This window comes from Haliaeetus leucocephalus, unplaced genomic scaffold (assembly GCF_000737465.1).
Source record: "Haliaeetus leucocephalus isolate CR32 unplaced genomic scaffold, Haliaeetus_leucocephalus-4.0 Scaffold880, whole genome shotgun sequence".
Lineage (NCBI taxonomy): Eukaryota > Metazoa > Chordata > Aves > Accipitriformes > Accipitridae > Haliaeetus > Haliaeetus leucocephalus.
Window position 1 is genome coordinate 3,075,474 of NW_010973316.1, and position 26,271 is coordinate 3,101,744.

General features: G+C 42.9%; 1 protein-coding gene across 1 annotated transcript in view; it reads left to right on the forward strand.

Moving 5' to 3' along the window:
• Window positions 1–26,271, forward strand: part of CPS1 (carbamoyl-phosphate synthase 1, mitochondrial) — a 91,640-nt gene that overhangs the window by 42,167 nt on the left and 23,202 nt on the right. Inside the window, exons 22-27 of the mRNA XM_010583265.1 lie at window positions 11,452–11,593; window positions 13,436–13,501; window positions 14,045–14,108; window positions 17,617–17,798; window positions 23,686–23,880; window positions 24,445–24,512. Of these exons, the coding sequence (XP_010581567.1) occupies window positions 11,452–11,593; window positions 13,436–13,501; window positions 14,045–14,108; window positions 17,617–17,798; window positions 23,686–23,880; window positions 24,445–24,512 (717 nt within the window). The remainder of the gene's footprint in view (window positions 1–11,451; window positions 11,594–13,435; window positions 13,502–14,044; window positions 14,109–17,616; window positions 17,799–23,685; window positions 23,881–24,444; window positions 24,513–26,271) is intronic.

Consider the following 26,271-nt stretch of genomic DNA (forward strand, 5'->3'; position numbering starts at 1 on the left):
TGACTAGGCATCAGACTGTATAGGCAGCCTGCTACAGAAAGCCCTTTTGCAGTATCTAACCTTGCATTTGTATCATACATAAGCAACATTGTGTCCCTTGTAAGTGGATTCATGCAATTCAGCTCAGATTGAAGGTGGTATAAATTAATTTAGTCTCATTCACTTATCAGTGCAGATTTTTGCTCCACTATACTTACTCAGACTTTCCCCCGGAAACTGTGTTACCTCACAACCTGCATTGGAGGGAGGGAATGGACTGTCCAGCTGCATTATGTTGAAGGCGTGTTGGCACAAAGGCAAAGAACCAGGGAAAAACATTTCTGACCTGAACTGAGAGACTAGTCCAGTGAGTGACATCAGGAAACACATCTCTGCAATAGCTGATGGAAAGCCAATTGAGTGATGCAAATGAGACTTGGCACACATGTGCTCTTCCTGCAGACAGCTGTTTCCAGTCCCTGGCATGAGATTTACTTGTGCTACGGGATTATTTCCAATTGAAAAGAATGAGCTGTGACACCATTGTTGCTTTAAATCTTTCTGTTGTTGAAATACAGTTACCAAAACCAGAAGAGTTGCCCTGTTCCCAGGCACTGTTGCTGGTTACAAGCTTGCTCTCCATTCAGTTGAATCCATCCCTTCCTTTTTGTCTCTGGATTGGTTTGGGGGTTCTTTGCAGCAAGGTTTTAGATGCAGTTGGAGTAACATCTCTGCCAAAAGTCTTGATTTGGGCCCTTCAGAGCTGTTGTAGAGACTGGTAACAAGGAGACGGTCTCTACCAAGAGGAAATTTAGAGCTACAAAAAGAGGCTATGACAGACAGATGGGGAAGAGGGATCAGAGGCAGGTGGAGGCCTTTGTGAGCAGTTCAGCAAGCAGCATTCACACACCATGTGCTGCCTTGCATCATTGCCACTTGGAGTGATTCAGACATGAGCAGAAGGCCTCACCGATTTATGCAGGGAATGTTTCCATATGTGAAAGGTTGTATGGGATAATGTTATAGGGGGGGAAACTTTTCAGACTTATAAATGTTTGTCCATTCTCAGTGGTGTACAGGCAAGGCCAGCCATTTGCAGAGACAGTAGACTTGGAAGGGCACCCTCTGCCCCATTTACATTTGTCCCAGCGAACTTCTTAAGATTTGACCTGGTGCTGGTGAGACTGTGTAGCTTTTGTCAAGTTGCAGCAATGTTTCCATTTGACTCTGCCCCCTGGCCTGCTAAGATGTAGAAAGAATTGTTTCAGTTTATGTAATTTGGCTGCAGGAAAGCAAATGGCCTGAGTTGAATTGTGAAAAGAAAGCCATTTTGAGAGTACTTCCAAGAATATCCAGTAATATCACACACACGTCAAACATGTGCCTGTGCTGTTTCTCCTGTGACCTACATATTTTTCATTTTAAGTGGAAACTTATATTGTGGCTTTTTTGTTTGTTTTTGACCAATTACCTTTGTACATTCAGTAATGTAATCTTAAGTATAACCTTCCCCACCACACACACACGTGCACACAAACAAAACCACATATACATACACACATGGAAAGAGCAAGCACCATCCTATGCTGACAGTCCATGAATAGGCAATGGTGTATGGAGCAGTGGCTGTGCAATAGGATATGCTGTTATCAGGGAATTCTTTCCCTAGATTTGCCCTCGTCTGTCCCCTGAGAGAAAATGGAGGGGAAGAGCCCTGGGGTGACCCCACTGGCTGTTCATCACACTGACAGCTTGTGAAGGAGATAGAAATTTGAACAGACCATGTCTAACTGTCTGAGGCAGTGAGAAGTCAGATGTGACTTTAAGGCCAGGGTCATGGACTCCATCCAGAGCGAGTCAAATTTGCAGTAGGGTCCAGTAACACCATCATCCCCAAGAGCACAGCTGAAGCCCAGACTTGGAAGTAACATCTGGGGTGTGTTCAACTCAAGACACTGGTGGCCTGGGTGCACGGGAAAGCCTCTTTTGGAATTTGCATCTGTTATTTGACTGTCTGCAGTGAGGATTTGCTTGCATGTGGCCATGGTTATTTTTATCTGTTCCTGGTTTTGTGATCCCTGAGAACTGCGGCTGTGTGCAAGGAGAATGTATGACAAATACCATTAAATATAGGTAAAGAGGTAGGCAGCTATGGTGAAATCATCACTTACACCCAAGTGATGTAGGGACAAAAACCTTGTTGAAATCAGTAGGACTTGTGCTCCTAAGTCACTTAGGTACCTCTGTAGCAATTGAACCTGTAATTGATTGTATTTGCCATTACTTGGGAGCTCATAGGGATGGGGAAAAAGGAGAGGTAATGGGGTCAAGTTCACTGCTGGGGGAAAATCTGAGTAAGACCCAGGGAAGATTGGGCAATCTTGCAACAGGCAGAAGTGAGTATATTGCCCAAAGAGGAACATTTCAATATTGATAAAAGGCTGTAAAGTAGAATTCAAGTAAGAAATGAGGAGCATAATAAACCCCCATTTTGCAGCTGAGGAGCAAAGCATAGATATAGTAAGCGTGGCCAAAGTCTCAAAGACAGTCTGGTTGAGCAGTGAACTGAACTCTGCCTTCTTAAATCTCAACTCTTCAAATTAACATTAATGAAAACAGCAGATCTTCCTTTTGGTGGATACCAAACTAGCCAGCCTACTAGTCTCGTGCGGGACTTTAACTTTCTTGTCGGGGACTTCAACTTTCTGGACATCTGCTGGAAATACAACACAGGAGAGAGCAAGCAGTCTAGGAGGTTCCTGGACTGTGTGGAAGATAACTTCCTGATACAGCTGATAGGTGAGCCTACCAGGGGAGGAGCCTCACTAGACCTACTCTTTACAAACAGAGAAGGACTGGTGGGAGATATGGTGGTCAGAGGCTGTCTTGGGCTTAGCAACCATGAAATGATGGAATTCTCGATTCTTGGTGAGGTAAGGAAGGGGGTCAGTAAAACCACTACTATGGACTTCTGGAGGGCAAACTTTGGCCTGTTCAGGACACTGGTTGAGAGAGTCCTTTGGAAAACAGTCCTGAAGGGCAAAGGGGCCCCAGGAAGGCTGGACATTATGCAAGAAGGAAGTCTGAAAGGCTCAGGAGCAAGCTATTCCTGTGTGCCACAAGACGAACCATCGGGGAAGATGACCAGCCTGGCTGAACAGGGAGCTTTTGCTGGGACTCAGAAAAAAAAAAAAGGAGAGTTTACCATCTTTGGAAGAAAGGGCAGGCAACTCAGGAAGAGCACAAGGATCTTGTTAGGTCATGCAGAGAGGAAATTAGGTAAAAGCTCAGCTAGAACGCAATCAAACTAACAGACAACAAAAAATGTTTTTACAAATATGTTAACAATAAAAAGAGAGCCAAGGACAATATCCACCCTTTTTTGGATGCAGAGGGGAACATTGCCACCAAAGATGAGGAAAAGGCTGAGGTATTTAATGCCTTCTTTGCCTCAGTCTTTAATAGTGAGACCAGTTATCCTCAGGGTACTTAGCCCCCTGAGCTGGAAGACAGGGACAGAGAGCAGAATATACCCCCCATTATCCAGGAGGAAGTAGTTAATGCCCTGCCACACCACCTGGACACTCACAGGTCTATGGGACCAAATGGGATCCATCCAAGAGTACCGAGGGAACTGGCGAAGGAGCTTGCCAAGCCATTGTCCATCATTTATCAGCAGTCCTGGTCAACAGGGGAGGTCCCTGAGGACTGGAGGTTTGCCAATGTGACGCCCATTTACAAGAAGGGTCAGAGGGAGGATCTGGGGAACTACAGGCCTGTCAGCCTGACCTCAGTACCAGGGAAGATTATGGAGCAGTTCATCCTGAGTGTGCTCACAGAGCATGTACAGGACAACCAGGGGATTGTGCCCAGCCAGCATGGGTTCATGAAAAGCAGGTCCTGCTTGACAAACCTGATCTCCTTCTATGACCAGGTGACCCACCTAATGGATGAGGGCAAGGCTGTGGATGTTGTCTACCTGGAGTTTAGTAAGGCCTTTGACACTGTCTCTCACAGCATACTCATTGAGAAGCTGGTGGCTCATGGCTTAGACAAGTGTACTCTTCACTGGGTGAAAAACTGGCTGGATGGACGAGCCCAGAGGATTGTGGTGAATGGAGTTAAATCCAGTTGGTGGCTGGTCACAAGTGGTATTCCCCAGGACTCAGTACTGGGGCCAGTTCTCTTTAATATCTTTATCAATGATCTGGACGAGGGGATAGAGCGCACCCTCAGTAAGTTTGCGGATGACACCAAGTTGGGAGGGATGGTTGATCTGCTTGAGGATAGGAAGGCTCTACAAAGAGATCTGGACAGGCTGGATTGATGGGCCGAGGCCAATTGTATGAGGTTCAACAAGGCCAAGTGCCGGGTCCTGCACTTTGGTCACGGCAACCCCATGCAGCGCTACAGGCTTGGGGAAAAGTGGCTGGAAAGCAGAAAAGGACCTAGGAGGAGCTGGTTGACAGCTGGCTGAATGTGAGCTGGCAGTGTGCCCAGGTGGCCAAGAAGGCCAACAGCATCCCGGCCTGTATCAGAAATAGTGTGGCCAGCAGGAGCAGGGAAGTGATTGTCCCCCCGGTACTCGGCACTGGTAAGGCCGCACCTTGAGTACTGTGTTCAGTTTCGGGCCCCTCACTACTCAAAAGAAATTGAGGTGTTGAAGCGTGTCCAGAGAAGGGCAACCATGTTGTAAGGGGCCTGGAGCACAAGTCTTATGAGGAGCGGCTGAGGGAACTGGGGTTGTTTAGCCTGGAGAAAAGGAGGCTGAGGGGAGACCTTATCGCTCTCTACAACTACCGGAAGGGGGGTTGTAGTGAGGTGGGTGCTGGTCTCTTCTGTCAGGTGGCTGGAGCTAGGACGAGAGGAAATGGCCTCAAGTTGTGGCAGGGGAGGTTTAGATTGGATATTAGGAAAAATTTCTTCACTGAAAGGGTTGTCAGGCATTGGAACAGGCTCCCCATGGAAGTAGTAGTGTCACTATCCCTGGAGGTATTAAAAAAAATGCATAGACAAGGCACTTCAGGACATGGTTTAGTGGGCATGATGATGTTGGGTTGACGGTTGGACCTGAAGATCTTAAAGTTCTTTTCCAATCTAAATGTTTCTATGATTCTAGTGGTGAGAAATGATGGCATCAATCATGTTTTGATAACTTTATACTTTGGAGATTTGTTTTGGAGGAGAATGTGTCCTTGCTCTGTGGGCATTGAGTGACAACACCTCCTGGCCTGTGGTTTGCTTGAAAGGTGTAAGTGAGGTCCTGAGTGTTGCTCTTGTTGTTGTTGCTAAAGGGACACAGGTTAATAGAGGGGAAAGCAGAAAAAAGCGGGAGGCTACAGATCCACTTCAGCCCAGCATTTGTAGCCAGGTGCTCTGCTCTGTGGCCCATGGAAGAAGTTTATTGTGAATTTCTTTTCAAAGCTCATGTTCTTGGGTCTGTGAAAGGTGTGCTTTGAAAGCTGCTTGCTGGAAGCATGACTTGATTTCAAAACATGACTGTGGTGGAGTAGCCACCAGAAATACAGGTGCTGGAATTAAAACCTTGCTCCAGGAGGTGACCTGGGAAACAATGCAGGGAGGAACAATCAGACAGGCCATCAATAACCTGTGCTCTTCCACAGTGTTTGTTGCATACCTGCACTTCTCAAAAGCAGTGTTTCTGCTGACTTGTGTGCTTCTGGGACAGGTCAGAAAGCGTCAGTCAGATCTTGTGTAGGTATAAAGCAGAGCAGGTCCAGTGACGCTAAGTGAGGCTGCACTGATTTATACTGTTTGAGGAGCTGTCACTGACATTATTTGTAGTGCTCACTTTTAACTAACTGGGAAGATTACTTTTGTCTTTTTTGTGAATTGTGGGGCAGGGAAGACGCGGGAACAAGAGTATGAATTCAGTACATGAGAAGAATATAATATAAGCAGCTATTCAGCACTGTTGTTTGTGCTTTGTGTGAATCTGACATAAGATACTTTGTATTTGCCTTATAGAGCCATTGGTAATAATTTCCCAGCTGTATTTTCTTTCAAAGCATCTGTACATTTGTAAAAACACAGTATCAATATGCATTTTTTCCTTGATGCAGAGGATATACAGGCATCACCCTTTAAAAGCCATTGAGGAATCTCTGTAACTGGTATGTACAATACCAGAAGCAGGAGAGTCCATACCATGGCATCCCAGCAAAGACCTCAAAGCTCTCTTCTACCAGGGGTGGAAAATAGGCTTTGAGGAAGCAGCTATGACCCGTTTCTTGGCTGTGTTTTGGTGTGAGCTGCTGCTTCAGTGCATCACTTAATCCTAGGTGTGAGTCACTTAGGTCTTAGGGCACAGTGTGAGGTTCTTGTGACTTAAATCAAGACGTCCACAATGAGATTTATTAGCCCAGGGACCTGAATGTTAGAGATGCAGAGTGCTGGAGTGATAGTTTTTCAGTGAGCAAGATTTGATGGTTTACAGCTCCTGCTTCCCTAAACGCTCCTTTGACAGCTTCTTGTCACTCATGAGTTTCTCAGGAGGGGAAAAATGGTAGAGAAGAGAAGCAGAGAGAGAATTTACACACCAGTCTCATTATTTTAAGTGTAGCATGTTCAAAATCTTGTAAAATATCAGAGGCAATCAAGGAAGCCACTAGGAGCCTTGATGCAGAGCAGGGCAATGAAGAAAAGAGGAAGAATATGTCTTTGTACGTAATCCAACCTGAAGTAGGCTTTTGAAACCCTTCAGGTCTATGACTACTGAGAAAGGAAGAGCTCTCTCAGGACTGGGCATTAGGCATTTTGGCTCCATCTCTTCTTGCTTTTGGTCCTCTTTGCTAGCCATAGCAAAACAGTAGTCTGGGCTTAAAGCCACCCCCTCCAGATTTAGGAGGAGCTGACTTCAAGACTGGTGGGCTGAGCTGGATTGTGCTCATCTTTGCAGCTCCTATGTGCATATCCAAGCCACATGAATAGTTGCTGAGATAAACCAGGTGACCTGCAGGGTGAGCCTGCTTACAGGGCAGATGTTAGCTGACGCAATAGCCATGTCCCAAATGCTCCCAGCTCAGGCTTTAGCCCTCAGTTCACAAAATATTCCTGATCTTTTTGGTCAAGACCCATTAACATGTGCCTAAGTAATATGTGGATGGGCATAAACTTGACAACATAAATAAAAGGAAGTAGAGCCTGATTTGGGAGACAAGAAAAAGCGTGCTTCTTCCTATATTAAGCTGGGGCTTTCTGCCGGCAATTTTGTTTAGCATTACTCCTAAACTGGTGGAATCAGATGAAAGTCAGTCAAGTGGAAGAGAGGGCCGTGCAGAAGCGAGCAGGTTCTCCTGATAATTACAATGCTGCCAGCATTCCTCCAGTCAGTTAATAGATTTCCCCAGGTCCTCTGTGTCAGGTGAAAATTTCCTCATTAAGAGGAATTTATTCCATTTCCTTTTATCGTTTATTATTGAAGTGAGTGAGTGGATGGAGTTCCAAAGATGACAGGGTGGAATTTTAAACAAAAAGCAACAACAAATCAACACTGGAAGCTGAAACGAAGGCACAAGTAAGGTTCGGGAAAGGCTTCTGTTGTTTGTAAACTGCAAAATGTGCAGGGGACTTTAGCTTTCTGAGGAAGTGAACAGCCACTAGATGATTATAGCAGTGTGCAAAAGTAATTGTCTGGTTTTGAAGCTCTAAAACTTCTGACTGTCATTTTGCAAAGGCAAATGTTAGGAAAAAGGAGCATTAGAGGAGTCTGGAATCATGGTCACTTAATCTTCCCTTGTTTCAGAACTGATTATAAACCAGTGAGGGTGTTTAATCTTTGGAAGACTTTTTGCTCTGTGTTTGAAAAGTAAGTGATGCTCCAGGGGAAGGTGAGAGGCAGTGATGTAGGACTGGATCATGTGTTTGGGAATAGCCAGAACTGAGAATTTTTTTCTTCTCTTTTTAGTGCTGGATTTCTGGTGAACTCTTGGAAGGGTTATTTGCACTCAAGTGTTCAAAGAAATCAGCTTGATTCTACTTTTGCTGGCTTTAGTGTCTCCAGCAAGTCTAAACGGTGGTGGGAATGATGGATCTTAAAAATCATCACCCCTTAACCTCTGCATGTCTCAGTTTTGCTATCTGGAAGATAAGCATCACCCTACCATACTGTTTGCATGTCTCTTTATATTCATTCCATGAAAGCTGAGATATAAATGCTAAAAATTACCTTTATTAGTAAATGGAAATGACCAGGTATGAAGATGTGTGTCCAGTATGTGCAGAGAGGCAGCCTGATCTCCATGCCAGTGCTGAGGGTTTGCAGCTTTCTGATCCAGTTCCCTTTAACCATGGTGGAGCAATTCTGCTAGCTTACTCTGCCTGCCCCTTCTGCTGGTTATGCCTCCAAATCCCTGGGAGCTGTCTCAGAGGCTTTTGGCAATTTCTCACCTCGTGGCAGATTCTGGTTTCAAGTGCTTGGAAAGCAGCACTGCTGGTTGTTTTAACTCCTGCCGGTTTTCTGTGACAATATGAAATGGTAAAACTGTTATATCCCCAGGGCTGGGTTGTCAGTTCTAACCTTTCCTGCCTTGTGGTGAGCGGGGTGTGTTTCCTCCATTTTAAGCTGCCTCCATGGCAGTGAGAAATGAGAAGACCCCTTCCTGTCTAGGTGCTGCTTAAACAGAGGTTGCGACCACATCTTTCTTATTAGCCACACTGAAAGCTACATCTCTTACCTTTTCTTCATCATGCATTGGGAGCAGCAGAGTGAAGAATGCATGGTTTCATTTCCCCTTTAGGTATTCAGCTTTTCTGTTGCACACTGATTGTCCTGTACAAAAGTTGTTAACTTTTTGCATGGATTAGTAAGGGTCCTAACCTAATTTAAGCTTCTAGCCCAAGGCAAATGAATCATGTCACCAAATAATCACTGCTTTTCTTCTACCCACCCTGCTGGGGGGGATGGCAATGAATGATACTGTTATAATGAGATACAAAAAACTGAATTGAAACAAGCTGCAAATGAAGGCAATTTTCTTTCTCTGTCAGCAATCAAATGACAGCCAGCTATGTGTGTTTCTGAGGCAGAAGGGAGGGAGACCAAGGGAGTAAACTGCACTGAAACAGGCTCATTTTCTTGGGATCATCAGGTCTGCTCACTCATACTTAGATTTCTCTCTTAGATTCAGCATTCCCTAACATGACTGCGTTCTTCTTAATAGCTGGTGATGGCTAGCATCTGTTTTGCCAGGGAATTGGTGGATCTTGCTTTGTTTCCTCCTGTAAAACACCCATCCGTGCCTTCAGTTCTGGCATTCATGGGTTATGCAAGAAGTCCTGCCTGTGAGCTGAGATGAGAAAGTAGAAAAGGGCTGAGGAGAAGCAGAGGAGTTTTGTGGTGGAGGCATTAGTGCAGGCAACCACAGGCTTTAACGAACTCTGGTGCTGCAAAGTGGGTCTTATTTTGGGAAGTCTTTCTGCAAATCCAAATCCTGGGAAGCTCAGCCTGCTGGATTAGGCAGGAGTGTTTACTTCTGACAGCAGTAAAGAGCAGGATCTGCTGGAGTAAGAAGGGTGATGTGATGGAGGGTTGTGGAGAAGATCAAGGGTGTAGGTGACACTCCTGCCTGGAGTCCCCTGAGGGCAGAGCAGGCTGGTTGTTACTGCCAGGCTGGGACACAGTGCAGAGGATAGCAGTTACAGTGCGTGTTTCCTTTCTGCAAATCCTCACTAGCTGTCTGCTATGCTACTGTGGGCAGGTGGAGCACTCTGTTCTCATATTGCAGGGGAAGGAGAGAGGTGGCATTGGGGAATTCATAGAGGAAACCCCATCTACCCAGGGATCTGAACCCCAAAGTTTCTGGTCCCCAGTTCTGCGCTTAGAATAGCTGGTTTGGCACTTTGTGACTCTCACCTTTTTACGCTAGCCTGACTTCACTGAGGGCAGCAGAGCTGCTCTGTGCCTAAGCCAGAGTGGAAAATCCAATGACTCTCATGTTTCAGCTTCCTGACACATTCCAATAAAGCAGCCTTACCCCTCTTCCCCCACTTAAATAACATAATGCTATTTATTTAAAAATACCATCAAGCAAGGGACATAATTCAAAAGCTCTGATTTAGGAAAATTGCTTGTTTGTTAATAATTTCCTTTTTCTTGATTCAGAGCTTGCTTGGTCATAAAATATTGATTTATTGGGCAGGCAAGGATGCTCTTGGCAATGAAGATGAAAAGCAGTAGTGCTGATAAAAATACATACGCTTTTTAAATGTTTTTGCAAAAGCTAAGCTTAGAAAAGGTAGCTTAGAAACAGACAGGCAGGAACTGTAAGGGCTACAAGGTAGAGTCAAAACAAAGTGGAATGAAGATAGTGTGGGAGAGAAAAAAGTAGAGGGAATAAAGGGGGAGTGGAGCAGATGAAAAAATCAAAAGAAAAATGGGCAAGAAACTGTTGAGCTGCAGAGGTGGCCTGGGAAAGCAATACATTTGAAATAAACAGCAAAAACTAGGACTCCTGAAAAGCAAAACCAGGAGAACAAGAACATAAGGAAGTATTGAGAGACCCTGATTGCAAATGTGAAATCAAAAAAGCTGCCCCTGCTTTCCCCTGTCTATACCCCTCTCCCCGTTTTCATAATATGAGAAGCAGCACAAATGATATGGAAAAAGTATACTTGAGACTGTCAGAAGGAGAAACCTACCTTGCGTGTGAGCCTCTGAAGGCCATTTCTACTATGTATCTCTGAAGTCAGGTGCTTTTTCAAAAGACTGGCTGTTTCTGAAGGTAGACAGACCATCCTCAACAGCAGAAAGAAGGGCTTGTTTGGGACAAATTGCAGTGTTTTGAGGCAAGTTGTCCCCCAGTTCAGCAGGGTCGGAGGACAGTTATGCCTCTGAATGGCTCATCCTGGAGCTTCAGGAATTTCATGCCTTTGTGTGGAGTGGGCAGCTGCAATGAGAGGCAGGAAATGTGACTACCAGAACAATACATAATTACTGATCCAGCCCAGTCTGGTGAGGCCTGTGTTTTAAAATTTAGACTGGGAGGAGGAATGTAAGGGAAAGTTTGAGCATGGAGATGTGGGGATACTGAACCCAAGAAAGGAATCACTGCAGGTCCTCCATGGAGGCTGTAATGGTAAATGAGCATACAGTTCTGGATACGGTGACCTTGTACTAGTCTGGTGGAGAATGCTGCCTGGGAGATGATGGACCTCATCATGACTCAATCATTCCCATCTCAAAAATGCAAGGAAAGAAAGTGTTTAACTTCCTCGCATCAGCAGTCTGCCTGTAGACTTTACCTTATAGGTGTTTGATGGGGGCATCCAGTACAAAAAAGATCTTTTATGTATGAGGATTGCATAGCTTAGCTGGGTCTTCTTCCTTTTCTTGCCTTATGTGCATGATCCTATAGCAAATCTATGCAGTATGGCATACGCAAGCGCTCATATATATCTTCTAAGTATTCCTGTAAACCCTCATGCAAAGGTGTTTTTCTTATTTAATCCCAGTGAAACAGTTCCAGAAGAGACACTGAGGAGAGCCAAACAGATTGGGTTCTCAGACAAACAGATTGGGAAATGCCTGAAGCTGACTGAAGTCCAGTGCCGCCAGCTGAGACTGAGGAAGAATACAGTGCCTTGGGTGAAACAGGTTCATGATAAACATCTCAGTTCATGGTGGGGGCTTCCAAAAGTGCAAGGAGCAGGAGACCTCCATATCCTTAGAAACAGCTGAAGTAAAGTGGAACCGCAGTCTCTGTTAACATCCATAGGAGTTTTGACCTTGACATTAGAGGAGAACAAATTTCACCCAGTTAGCTGTTACTTCTGCCCTGCAGGCATCAATGTAATGACACAAATGTCCTCAAAGAGAGACTGAGAATATTCTTGATCATGTTCTGTGTGGCTGAGGAGGAAACACAGCTATCTGGCTTCAGAAAAAAGCTGAGAATGCTGGCCCACCATGGTGTGACCATGAAAATTGTAGTATGTCTTTTCTCTTGGTAGTAACTTTTTACAGGGTAATACTTAATTTGAAGTGTGCTATTGTTATGGGTTCATTTGCTATTCATTGTGATAGCATGAGAGTAATGAGCTCATCTAGTATTCATGGCAGTGTCCTGAGTGCTTTGCTAGGTGTTCTGCTGCTGCATTTAAGGTATGTTGGTATTAAACTGCCACCAGCTGTTTTTTTGTCCTTAAAGGGGGAAAAAAACCCCAACCCAGACTCCTGAATGTTTCTGAAAGAGCCCATCTGTATCCTCAGGCCCAATTCCAGGTGCCAAATTTCATTCTATTCCCCAGCTGCTGTTTTCCTTCTACGTCCTCACCTGGCCCACAGAAACGTGCCTGGTCTTGCACTGCATTCTTTCAGCTGCATATGGCACTGCAGTGCTGGATTGATTTGTGTGCCAAGGTACCCTTAATAACATCATTCTACTTATGCGTTCATTTGTGGCTTCAAAGCATATGTTTCTTCTTGAGCCATGAAGTATAAGTTGCAGCATTAGCAACAGTAATGAGCAGCAGACACTTACATAGTGCTAATGACGTAAGGTCACATTCTTCATTATTCACAAGGATTTGCTCAGCCAGTGGTGATTCCTGAAAATACTTGAAGACTGGACAGATTTTTAAATGGTATAGCATGTAAAATTCATGTCAGGACTGCTTTAATATTGTTCCCTGTTCAGTATTCTGTGTAGAAATGTTTCAGCTGTTCATTCAGGGAACTTCAGCAATTGCTGGTGACCTAGATGGACTAGTTACCATGTACAACATGCAATAAGTAGTTGACACAAATAGTCTGAGAACAGCCTAGTAGGCAAATTATTCTTCTGGGCTCTCTGGTGGCTAATTACATAAGAAATTGTTGAAAACTACATATAAGGGGTGGTTGAAAATCACTCTTGCTTTGTGTACCATTTAATTATCAAAGCACAAGTTATATTGTAACATAAATACGTAGTACTTGCACTGCTGGCTGCTACTCGGCATGATCTCAAAGTGGTGTTTTGTGCATGTTTGTATTCAGTGTGGGAGTAAGATGGGGTCAAGAGTATATTGTGAAGATCCTACACAGCACAGCTAAAGGGGACAGGAGACCTGGAGGAATGGAGATCTGTGTAATTAATGCTTCCAAACAAACTAGAGAATGAGGGCCTTGGCAAGAAGGGATGGATGGGGAAAGTTCTTGGGCTGTGAAGGTGTTGTACCAAAAAGGTGTGGAGCTAAAACTGCAGCTTAGAAAGAGATGGTAGACTGTCCTGTTGACTGAACTGTAAGGTCTGGGGGGAATGCCAGGCATGTGCTGCATTGCCAGCATATGAGGGTTCAGATCACCTTCTTTTGCAGAAAGACACAATGGGAAAATAATAGGACAGAAATAGGAGTAAAAAAAGGAAAGAGGGAAAAGAAAAACCCCCAAACACCTGTGTGTAAGAAAGCTCTTGGACTGGCCAAATCACAATCCTCCTTCTTCTTCCCTCTACAGATTGACACACTGGCAGCAGAATACCCAGCAGTAACTAATTACCTCTACATCACGTACAATGGGCAGGTAGGAACATTCAGGCTCATTGCTGTCTAATTTGATCTCTTTCCCCTATGCTGCGTTATTTCTGGACATCTTGCAGATGTCTCAGTCTCTGTAGCAATTACTTTGGATGGTGTTACTTATAATCCCCTTACAGCAGGCCTGGAACTTTCTCAAATACTGATCCAGTGCATTTAGTGTTAGTGCCCCTATGTTGTTATGATCCTGTCCTATATCACCTGTACCTGCATCCTGTGTGCTGGGAATGCAGAACTCATGTTTCACTCATCTCATCCTAGCATTCGTTTTTATGTGAGACTTAACAGCTCCTTAGGCTGCTCGAATAGCCAAATTAGAGGTGCTGTGTCTCCTTTGGTTTGGGTGCAGCATCACTAATTCCAGTAGAGTTGCACTTGATTTAGACTGCTGTAAATGAGATCAGACTTGAGCCCTGAAGGATCAGACTGTTGGATATGGGCTGCGCACCAGCAACTGTTTATTCTGAAAAGCATGGAGTTAGGCGCTGTGGAGTACGGATCCTAATGACTTTTCTCCCTCCCTTCTCAGGAACACGATGTAAAATTTGATGACTGTGGAGTGATGGTGTTGGGCTGTGGACCATATCACATAGGTAAATCTTTCTTACAACTCCTCTGTTCTCCTTGCACCCTCGAGCCTTCTTTGGATATTCTTGTGGTTCATTTGTTCCTCTTCTCATATGGTGACAAAATCCTCCAGAGCACTGTGCACAGGACATCATTCCTAACACAAGGTTTGCCTTTTACACTTGCTTGGAGACTTCATTTCATGCCCTGGAAAAACAGGAGAATTTTATTACGTTTCACTTGTCACTTAGTTGTGATTTTCACAAAGATTTAGGAAATTTTTTTTAATCTTACTTTTTGCACATGTTAAGTTCTTGAGAACCTGATACCTTGTATAGAAGTTTGTTGCTCCCACACCTATATGCTTACTGCCAGCTCATGACTATGTTGTTATATACAATGCATTTTACCACTGTAAATATAGGTGACTATGAAAATATTTTTATATCTTCAGCTGCTTTTGTATAAGCAATTCTCTGTATGCTGTTTTTTCAGCCCACTCAGATGATTATGCAGCATAAGAGTTTCCTCATGGCTATGAATATTGGGTAGACAGACTGCTGAATTCTATATATGATGACTTTCACTTTTTCTTTTCATGGATCATTCCAAATAGCTTGCAATTATTGACAAGAAAAAAATTGCTTGTTATTCAGAAATATTTTTGCTCTGCATCTCACAAGTAGTGGTGATGGTTTTTGGAAGCTGAAATTTAAAACTGCATCCATTTACTTTGCTTAGATGGAGAGGTCACGTGCTGCACTCCTGTTGCTGTTTGTACGATGTGTCTTTTTGAAGTCAGTTTCCAGTATGAAAGTTGAGATGAGTGAAGTCAGGAGGAACACTCCATGATTATGCTTTTTTTTGTGAATGCTTCTGCCAGTCAACATCCTGGGTTACATGGTTACAAAAAATCAACATAGAAAGGACGGCAGTGTTGTTTAATAATTTGATCAAATATATGTGAACACATTTTCTACTGTTTACCTAAAGCTCCAAATTGTTTAGATTAGCCATCCAGGTCTGATTTTGGTCTTAACCTGTTCTGTAGCTTTGATTTGATCAAGACAATCTCTGGAAGAGACTGCAGCTAAATAAAGGCTGCTAAAGGAAACCATTACTTGCAGCTCTGAAAGATATTTTTTTTTTTTTTTCCCCTCTAGGTGCAATAGCCAAGTTGATTTTTTTTTTTCTTTTGTTATCCTTTGAAAGCAAGTAAGCAGTGTGCTTTTCCTCTATGCTTTCAGAATTGTAATCATAATTCAATGGGATCAACTTAGTGTTCCCTGGGGATTTACATTTACAAAACAGTAACAGGTCAGAAAGGGCTGAATTATTGGATGGAAGTTAAACATGTGACATTACTTTTTTTTTTAAACAAGATTCGTATTTCCTTTGTGAAAACTGAGTTTTATTTTAGATTAAAAAAAAACCTTATGAATTTTATTTGAAAATATTTTGAAATATATTACTGGAAAATCTTGAATATGTTGACACTTTTGCAAAGAAATAAAATTATTTGGGTGGGGGAAGTGTGAGGTCATTTCAAAAGTCATGCTATATTCTGTATTTAGAAAGAAAATGATCCAAACTGAAGTGTCTTTTTTTTGAGTTTTCTTATTCATGTTAACTAATATGCCAAATAGAAATATGATGTGAATCAGTACAGTTGCACACTCTTGAACTTCAGAGCTTGCTTTGACGGACCTTTCATGCACATGTAAAGGCCTCTGGCTCACTGAGAGCCTGAGCTGCAGTGTGTGACTTGTGCTCTGTGGGGGTATTGCTCGGATATTCAAGGTGATGCTTGCTTTTCACTTGCTGCCAGGAAGGTATCTCCAATCCTGGAAGGGGGGTTTGTGTGAAAGTCAGCCCTGAAAGCAGTATAAATAAGCTATTCAACCAACTGCATGGACCAGCAGAATGCTCTGTGAATATTAAGGAGTGCACATATATTTAACATGCTTGAAACCTGAGAGTGAGTTCCAAAACATGCCTGTATTGATGTAGTAATTATCTTCTGAGGAGCAGTGTCTGGTTATGTTACAACAGTCATTACTAGTATTACTAATTATTTGGTGTCTTCCTGTTTCCAACTGTTTGGACATGACCATTACTGGATGTGGCTGGAATATACTTACAACTGTTCAGCTGTTTTCTCAGGTTGTATCAAAAGCAGTCAGATGGGGACTCCAGATGACCATTGTGTCCCAAAGTTGTGGTTTCTTATGCGTATAAGAATAGCTGAATAATGTAAGTGGAATACAAAAAGTTAACGAGCAGCTGGTGACCCTTCTGGAAAATGTGCAGTTTCAGATTTGATTTCCCTCTCTTTTCTGTGGGCTTTTAGCTGAGGCCTAGGCATGTTTTGAGGTTCCTGTTTGACAGAAGTAGGGAAATAAATTGTGTGCCTGTCAGTGAGTCACCTGTGACAGGCATCTCTTTGTGACTAGGTGGTGGAGGCAGCAATCAAGCACAGCCTGAATTTCCAATATATCTTGTCACACAATTATATATAAAAATAATGATATCAGTGGTTAACGATCATGTAATGACTGTGAACGCATCATGATGAGGCCAAGGTTTTCTTGTAGATTGTAAGCATAACCATTTAATGATGTTTTTTAATATGGATCATTCTCTGTTTATGGTACCCTTCTTAGATGTTTGAGCATATAAATTTATGTGACAGTAGCTGTTAGCGCAAGTCTGGACACCAGTGTTTTCTGAAGCCTGCAGCGTTGCTCAGGTCCCAAGTCCAGCAGCTTAGCCCAGACCAAGCACCAACTCCTGGTGCTCACCTGAGCACCAGGTGACTCCCTCCATGCCTCTTTCCTTTAGAGTGGCCACAGTGCTTACTCAGGGTTCAGGATAGTAGGACGTGCTTCCTGCACAGTGTTGCCATAGTCACTGTGGCCTTTAAACCAAGAAAAAAGAATCACAGTGCAGCTCTTAAAGTATTGTTCTACCAAATTGCCTTATCTAGAGACAGCACACAGGAAGGTCAAACCCACTGAGTTGTAATTTTTCTGTTGTTAGGTTAGCTATACTCTGCTCTTCTGGAAGATAAAAAACACTTGAGTCTGCTGTTTTTTAAACCACATCTGTACAAATGTTTCGTGTTTCCTGTAGTAAACAGCACTATCTTATAATAATTGGCACTCAATTTGGTCACCTCTAAGCTTCTGCCTCTTAAGTTCATCTCAGAACATGTTGGTTGGGAGACAGTAGTAAGTAGCTAGATGGGCAGCAAGAGCAGACATAAGTGTTTATGAGCGCAGGATGACAGACAGAATATAGAGGCCTGTCACTCCTGAGCAGCTGAGCCAACTTACCTGTTGTGCTTGGAGGCTCACATTTGTGGATGATTATTTTCCATGGGAGGACAATTAGATTTCTTGCTCTGAGCTGACAGGAGGCAATGCTGTTTTTTTTTTTCCTTTTTCTTTTTTAAGCTTGAGTGCTGAGAACATCTGTTTATGTTTTCTTCTCTGCATGCTTCCTTTCCTTGCCCACTTTTCTGTCTCCTGGCAGGCAGCAGTGTGGAGTTTGATTGGTGTGCTGTTTCCAGTATCCGCACGCTGCGTCAGCTTGGCAACAAGACCGTCGTAGTGAATTGCAATCCAGAGACGGTGAGCACAGATTTTGATGAGTGTGACAGACTGTACTTTGAGGAGCTGTCATTGGAAAGGATCCTGGACATCTACCAATATGAGGTAAAGAAAAGCAGAAGCACAATAAAAAGCCATGAAGCAAACCAAACTTTTCAAAATTCATGTCACTAGCTTGCTTTGGCAGAGCAGCTGGGGGCGAGAGCTTTCTAGCAAAAGCTGTTTGGTTTGGATCCCGATGTTGCATTTTACACATCGTTGATGCTCCTAGCAGACTGCTCAATAATGAATGCCAAATAAATATTAAATTATTTTGCAAGATGCCATATTGTACAATATTTACAAGCAGATTTAATTTGCTGCACAGTCATTTATCGCACAAATTGTTCTGCCCTTGCAGTGCTGAGCTTTAGCACTTAAGCATATCCTTGACTTTAAGCACAAGTACTCCCCCTGAAGCAGTTGAACAAGTTACATGCATAAAACTAATGTGTGCTCAAGAACTTGGAGTCTTGGCCTTGCAGTACAGTGGCAATGTGGCGGAATGTGGTCCAGCATGCAGGCAGGCAGATCAGGAAGGGGCACTGGAGTTGCCTTTAAACCAAAACATGTTCCAGCTCCCGAACCAGACATTGCACTTGTCTGTTAGGAGCTTTCAAGTGTTCAGAAGTGCTGATACTAAGAGATGGAGAAGAGTCCCAGACAGATTTGATAATGGGAGGATATATGATATAAATAGTTGGTCCCAATATGGAAAATGTTGATTTCTAACTGGTAACATACTTGTCTTGGACTTGTGGCTCAGGCTTTCAAAGGTGCTTACAGGAACTTCATTGCCCTTGAAATTCAGTGTGAGTTGGCCTTGTAACTTGCTGAAGCAACTTTGCAGAACCTAGGTCATGTTAAAATTATGATTTTTCTTGGCTCTTCTTCCCAGTATATGGTGATTTGAGCTCATCTCCTTTGTGAATGGGTGCAAGTTTCTAAAATGGTTTTATAACCTGGCTATGTTTTGATCATTCCCAAATTCGGAACCAAGCAAAAGCACATCAGAACTCGAGTCCCAGTCTCTAGGGTCTGTTCTTAAACAATTTGCAAAATGCTGTCTAGGACCATTTTTAAATTGCATGTTCATACTTGGCTATTTGTACATGTTGTGTTACCTCTTCTTCAAATTTTCATAAAAACAGAGGCTTTTACTGGAAAGTATGGCTTTAGGACAGGCCAAAAGCTCTGGTGGCTCTCTGGAGTCTTAAAGGCTGATTTTTGAATGCTTTAGGATTATCCATGAGGCTTAGCTCTATAAGCATTGAACTCTTGTTTACTTAAGCAAAACTGAACTTCTGAACTTGGGGTGTGGAGGATACTGGTGTGACAGTTTGTCAGACAAGTAACACTGTTGAAACACAACATCTAATTACTGCAGGATCAAAGAGAAGGTAGAGATAGGTGATAAAGGAGCAACTACTCATTTAAACATGTAGTGCTAGTAATTAGCAAGTTGGGTAAGAAAAATATGTGAAAAGAATAATGCATACATGTTGAAACTTGGATTATCCTGCTTGTCACAGCAGGGTTTGGTGAGTTTGATGGGAGGCATTGCAGATCTCAAGGTGTAATAGCAGCATCCTGTGGTACGCAAAGCTGAAGGGGAAGGATACTCTGTTGGCAATTTTCCCAGCTCAGCCAGCCATGCTCATCAGCTGGACTGTGCTTCTGGGCATGTTTTTAGCCTGTCCTGCTTGTGAAGTAAACCAAAAAGTGATCGTGAGAGGAGAGAGGGCAGGGAGAAGGCAGCAGGAGCTAGCTGAGGTGGTGGGAGTGAAAAGGGGGAGAAGAGAGAGGCTGGGAGTTTGCAGAGGATTCTGCTACTCTGACTTGGGTATTAAAACAACCAATTTGTTGTTTGCTCTGGAGGTGTTAAAGCCATCAGGGTCTGAGCCTAAACATCCAAAGTTGGAGTTGTGCTGTCTAATAAATCCCAAGATGAATAATAAATGCTCAGCTGTTTTAGAACACTTAAGTGACAAAAGGGAATGGTATCATTATGACTAATTTGCCAGTAGGGAAACAAAGTCTCTGAGGAGACTGCACAGTCATGCAAAAGGACATAGGCAGACCTGGTGACAGACTCCAGACCTCCAGCAGAGTGTAGTCTAAAATATATTATTTGCTATATGTCACTTTTTAAAAAATGAGTGAGCAAAATGCTAATATCCTGTTAACAGAATACTTCCTCAGGCAAATGCAGTTGGAAGTCAGTCCCTAAGGAAATGATCAAGTTAAAAATTCAGGATCTGATTCTGAGATTCCTCACCAATCCTGCAGATAACCATCTCTCACAGCTTCATATACAAAGCATGAATAGTGCCATGATTTCAGACTGATCTTTTAAACTCTTCTGCTCGTTAGCCTCCTCTAGTGTTCCAATGTACTATGACCAATGGCAAATACTCTGAAAAGTCCTGGATCATTGACAAACTATAGGTAAAACCATCAGCAAGCAAAGGACGCAACCCTTTGCCATCAGTAGAGATGATACATCAACTCCCTAAACGTTGTTAGGATTAGCAGCAAACTTTGAGAAACTATTAAGCTCAAATAAACAGGTGCACTTACTTGTCCCAGTTTTTCTGATTGGACAAATTAGGCTACATTGAGGAGTGAGGTTACCAATAAGACTGAAGGGGCTGGAACCTACCTACCAAGAGCTGTGCACAGCTTCGCACAGTCCTACTCCAGGGATGTACTCAGCTGTCCCTCCTCTTTCTCTCCCTTCTGTCCCCTTTTACCTCTCCCTCTCCAGTTGACATTCACAGCTGCTCTGGTTCACCAGAGACTGAGCTCTGCACAACAGAGCCGTGCTTTGGAGAGAAGTTTAATTTACTGTGAATGTGCAAAGTTAGGTGGTAGTCTATGAGGACAATAATTTAAAAAAAAAAAAAAAAATTCCTTCCCTCAGATTTATTGGCTTTTTGTTTCCAGAGAAGATGTTCCCTTTTTATTTTAATATCTATCTGCTTGAGGGCCTCTTCTGATTCTTTTTCAGTTTCTAAGATCATTCTGAAACAATTCATAAAACTAAAGGAGGCTCTTAGGTACAATTTTAATGGTCTAATTTGTTTTCAAAGTCAGGGAAAAAGAAAAACCCAACTCTATTACTAATGACATAAAAGCAAGGTAGTAATAAAAAGAGTGATTTTTGTTATAAAGGGGAAAATAATTCTCTCTAGGCTTCTTTCACTAGATTATGTATAGTGTATATTTTAAAGATATCTAATGGCAAGGATGTTACTAATTTTCTTTATAATTAAAATATGGCTGATGACAAAGTGATATGGAGTGGGGTCCGGTTCTGTCTGCCCACATATCTCAGTGGAGCAGTCCTGTTCCCTAGCAGGGCAGTGGGCTGCTCTTTGGGTGAGAGCATGCTTTGGGAAATAACAGCAGAATTTTAAAGGAAGAAGGAAGCAGCAGCTGAGTCTTAATTTATGGTTCTTTTTGAGTAAAAATGAGTATATGATTCTCTGCTATCTGCTTGAACAAGCCATGTCCTCCATCTCCTTGGGGCTGGAGTCCTTAATGTCATCCCAACTTTGATGCAGGCAGTATTTGGATTTTAGAGGCTCCGTGACTAGAATTGTTTTAAAGGAAGGAATAAACAGCAGCCAAAGAAAAGCTGTTACCCAGGACATTCACACTTCAAATATGTTGACGATAGATTAAGGTGTTGGTTGACCTTGGCAGCAAAGCTAGGTTGACTTATTATCAAACAGGAACCACTGCAAGCTGCAAGAAGGGGTTTGCTTTATTCACTGCCTGGTTCTTGTCCATGTGGGCTGATAAGGGGTCCAGGGACTAGAGATAAGTACTGTATTTTAGATGGGTCTGGAAGCAGTAAGGAACAAATTTTTTTTCTGTGTTGGAGATGGCGAGCTCCAATGTCATGAGACAGCCCCATGTGGGCACAAAACAGCCTCTGTCTTTGCTCCACCCTTTACTAATGAGGCATTTTTCACTCCCTGTCTTAAGCTCTTTCAGATAGTTGCTGTTGGCCATCAGCAACGTGTCATCCCATAAGTGACTGTTTGGTGAAAAGGGAAAAAAAAATTATCTCCAGCATTGTATATTATCAGCAAATAATAATCTTGTAGACCTTGGGATAATAACTGCTGCTTAAATGCCAGACTTTTTTAGTGGCTTTTTATTATAGTAGGAAATTAACCACATTAAAGTTGAGCAGGGTTTGTACTGGTATTTATCATCTGTTTTTTCTCGGTCACTTCTAGCGCATCCTGCTTTCAGCTTACAGATATGCCACTATAAATCCCTTTAAATCCCTCATGAAGAAGTTCCTCTTTCAGGAAGGCTAGTGGGGCTAACCTTCTTCAGGAAAAACACACTTGTTAATTAAAAGAACATTGATACTCTAAAAGATAGAGCCAAACCATGGATCACTTGATTTATGTTTCTTGTTTGTTAGAGGTGGGTAAAACGGTATAAAAATGCATTTAGTTCAAAAAAGCCCTTCACTGCAGCTGTACTGTGGCCCTGATTCTCCTTTGGGCAAAGTTTTACTAGCTTCAATTTGGAAGTAAAGTGCCCATTGTTTAATTATCCTCAATTATTACACAATCTAAACATAATTCATGTCCTCATAATTGTTGCAGGTACTCTAAGGCCTTTTTTTAATATTGAAAATTTGCACACCAGACTAGCTTGTACTTGAAAGCATTAGGGGTTCTATGTAAAAAAAATGCCCGTATTTGCACTTGAAGAAGGATGTGTGTTTGCTCACCTGTCTCTTGTTATTTGCCATTTATTACTTCTTCACTTAAAATGTTGTGGTTGCCTGGTGACAGACATGAAATGTGCCATTGTGGCTGGAGGATGCTGTGCCACCTGTCCTGCCTTACCTGCTTCTGGAATTGAAGTCCTTGCAAATAACCTGCATAGAAATGAGCATAAATGACAGTTTGGCTGAAGTACATGTTACTGTTGAGTGCGCTACCAGAAATGAGGACCTAGTCAGGAATAACGAGGGTGAATTAAAATAAAGGGCTGAGTGTATCCAGAATAATTCACCATCACAGGCTGTCTGATGGATTGGGCTCTGTAGACTAGACTCTGCTTTGCTTTGTACCGGCCAGCAAGGCGTCAACAGTGAGCACTCCTTAAAGACTGGCTTCTGGGTCTAGGAAAGGTTGTTTGCTTAGCAAATAACAGTGCTGGCAGGAAAAAAAATTCCAGTTGTTTCCCATTCCCTCTCTGCTGGAGGTTACTGCCTTGCAACTCTGTAGTAAATCTACACTGGAAGCCTCTGACTGTGTGGGTGGGAGAGGCTGTTCTTCTCAAAAGAGCTGGACTGAAAAAAGAAAGGGGACTTAAACCATCTTGTTTGTTCATGCTATTGGGTCCAAAGGTCCCAGCAGGGGGGTGGGAGTGGGCTCACTTGAAGTGATGGTCCCAATGTTCACATGTGCAGGAGAACACAGAAGGGAAACCTGACCCCACCAAGAGGAGTTTTGACCTTCGTTGTGGGGCATCACGTTTTCATAGCACAGCGCCCTTCCTCTGCAAAGCATGGGAGCATATGTCAGCTCAGTGCTTATCCTCACTGGGAGAGCAGAAGCAGCTAAACGTGGCATGAAAACAAGGTAACAGTCTGGTTCTAGCAGAAGTTATAAAATTTTGGCTTGATGTCAAAAGGCATGTGAACACTGCAGATTTCTGTGGTTTCCTGGGGAATGTGATCTCAAGTTACTGCTGGTTTTTGAGTGATGTCAAGGAGGATATTGCTGTTTTAGAGAGGCTACATGCTCTGAATCACACTTTACAGCCTGGGTGCCTCTGAATCAGGACAATTATGATCTGCCTTTGCTCATAGCAACCTGAAAAATGATGCAATCTAAATATTGGATTCCTAGTTATAATAGCTCTTAATGCTAAGCTAACTCTGGACGTGACTGTGCTCCTTTCTGTCTGCCAACAGGGATGCAGTGGTTGCATTATTTCTGTGGGCGGGCAGATTCCGAATAACTTGGCAATGCCACTGTACCAGAGTGGAGTGAAGATCCTTGGCACAAATCCTTTGCAGATTGACCAGGCGGAAGATCGCTCCATATTCTCAGCTGTTCTGGATGAGCTGCATGTGGCCCAGGCTCCCTGGAAGGCAGTCAGCACACTGGTAAGTTGGGATGTGCATCTGGGAAACAATGAAGCCGATGGGAGTTGTTATGAACACCTGCTCAGGGGGGACTGACTTACTGATACATTTCAAGATTCCAAAGACATTTAACAGTTTTTTACTGCTGATGTTGAAGAACTTTTTGATCCCTGTAAAGTGATACTATAGCATCACTGGGAGTGAGATGGAAACTGGAAGGGAAATGTCTTTAAATCACCTTTACACAATATGGGGTATATACCCAGCAGAAGTTAGCACCGCTGTCAGGCTACTCTGATTTATCCTGCTGGCCTTGAAAACTATTCTAGCAGGTGGAGATTGCAAAGGAATAGAGATGTGTTGGCACTGCTCTTTTTTTCTGGTGAAGCTCTATAGACAGGGAAGGTCTGAAAATGACAACTCTGGAACCAAGAAGTCATGTATTACGTTCAGCCCAGGCTGTAGTCCCTGACTTTCCCCTACTCCCTAATCTTAATGGCTAGTAAAATGCAAATGCAGTTGAACTTTTGGTATGACTTTAAAATATTTTCTTGTTCACAGCATGTTTTTCCTCCCTTTCTTTAGAGGGATGCAGTTGAATTTGCAAGCTCCATGAGTTACCCATGTTTGCTGAGGCCTTCCTATGTTCTGAGGTAAGGCTCAACCATCAGAGCTCAACAAGTTGGGGGTATGAACTACAAAAGCCTCTTTGAAACAAGGGAGAGTAGTTTCAAGGGATGTGTGGAAAAGGCTATGATAGGTGCATGTGGCATAAAGCTGTCCATCTTAACAGGTGGGACAGCTGCTCAAAACAATAAAGGAAGCCAATGGATCCCTTATGTCCATTAGGCAGAGATCAAAGGTAGAACATAATCATAAGAATGTCTGTTTAGCTGCATTACCTTTTTCATATCTCAAGGCCAAACCCATGAACCATCTGGGATGTTCTTTAAGGTTCCTGAGACTACTACCTGTACAATTAAGCCAGAAGATTGTTTGCCACCAGGAAAAGCAGAAGGGAACATGCTGAGGCCATTTATCGGAGTTGGCATCTGTTGTCAGAAAATGACAGTGCATCTTTTGAATTCAGCTTCTTATTTGCCAAGCTTCTCTGCTTACAGGCATGTTTTATGTCCCTACACTGTGGCAGCTGCTTCTCTTTAAATAGACATTGTACAAAGCCACACATTTCCAACAGCTAGACTTTTTGAAGAAGTTACACCAGCACATATACACAGCAAATTCACACATTCTGAATGATCACTCTTCTCTGCAAGGAGTTTCTTCATAGCTGGATGACTAGGTACAGAGAGGCAGTTTGCTGGGCACAGTTTACAAGTGAAAATAAATTGGAGACAGGATCCTTTTCATATGAAAGAGACCCATATCAAAATGAAGAGGCGCAATATTCATTTTCAGGGGAGAAAAAAACCCCAAACTTTTTATTTAAAAAGAAGAAAAGAAGTATTTCTTGTATGTTCATGCCTCAAGGAAATATCCTTTAGAAGAGACTGCTGAATGTGACTTTTCTATCCAATTTCTGAAACTTGCAGTGGGGTTGCGAAGCAAAGCTCAAAACCAGCACTCAGATCAGGAAGATGAGTTAGAAACTACTCCTGATGTAATTCTCCAGATTTTTAGGGAATGCTTCTTTTAGCCTGTTGTTTCCATCCATATTAAATTCAGTATAGGCCCTTTCCATGCCAAAGGGTGTTTGTGCAGGTTAGGGGAACTTCAGGGAGAAAGATGAAACTGGAGATGTAAAGCTTGAGGAAATAGAAAGTGAAAAGCCCTAGCACAGCACACTGTCTGGCCTCTATTTGCAGAACAGCAGCAGGTCCACAGCTAGACTTCTTCATCCTTTGAACAGAAAGGGCCTTTAATATTTGCCAATTCCCTTGGAAAACTAAATGCATTTCCCCACCAGTTATGTACTGTGTTCACCAGCTCACATCCTCAGTGGTGCTACTGACGTAGGTCCAAGGATTTAATTGAACTCTATTGATTTACATCAGCTGAAGAGGTAGTCTGGTAAGTATAATCACCTAAGTACTTGTGTCTATTTATCTCAGGCTAAAGTGACTGACTTCGTGGGATAGATCCTTCCTCCACTTTTCCCCACAGCCTCTGTGGGCTTGCCCACCAAAGCAAAGGGGAAGCTGAGCATCAATGGTAGAAATAACCAATGCAACATCTTTTTTAAAAGATTCTGGTCTTTAAAAGGGACCCAAATCACTGACTCTTGACTCATGTTCTCCCAGATCCCCCTCTCTGATATTACTGACAGCTACATTTCAAAGTAGGTTTCAGATATGGTGTCTGTATCTGCTGTGCCTCTCCCTTAAGGACTAAGACATTAGGGGAGAGGCACAGTGAAATGGCCAGCAAAGAACAGCCCCTTTGCATCTGCAT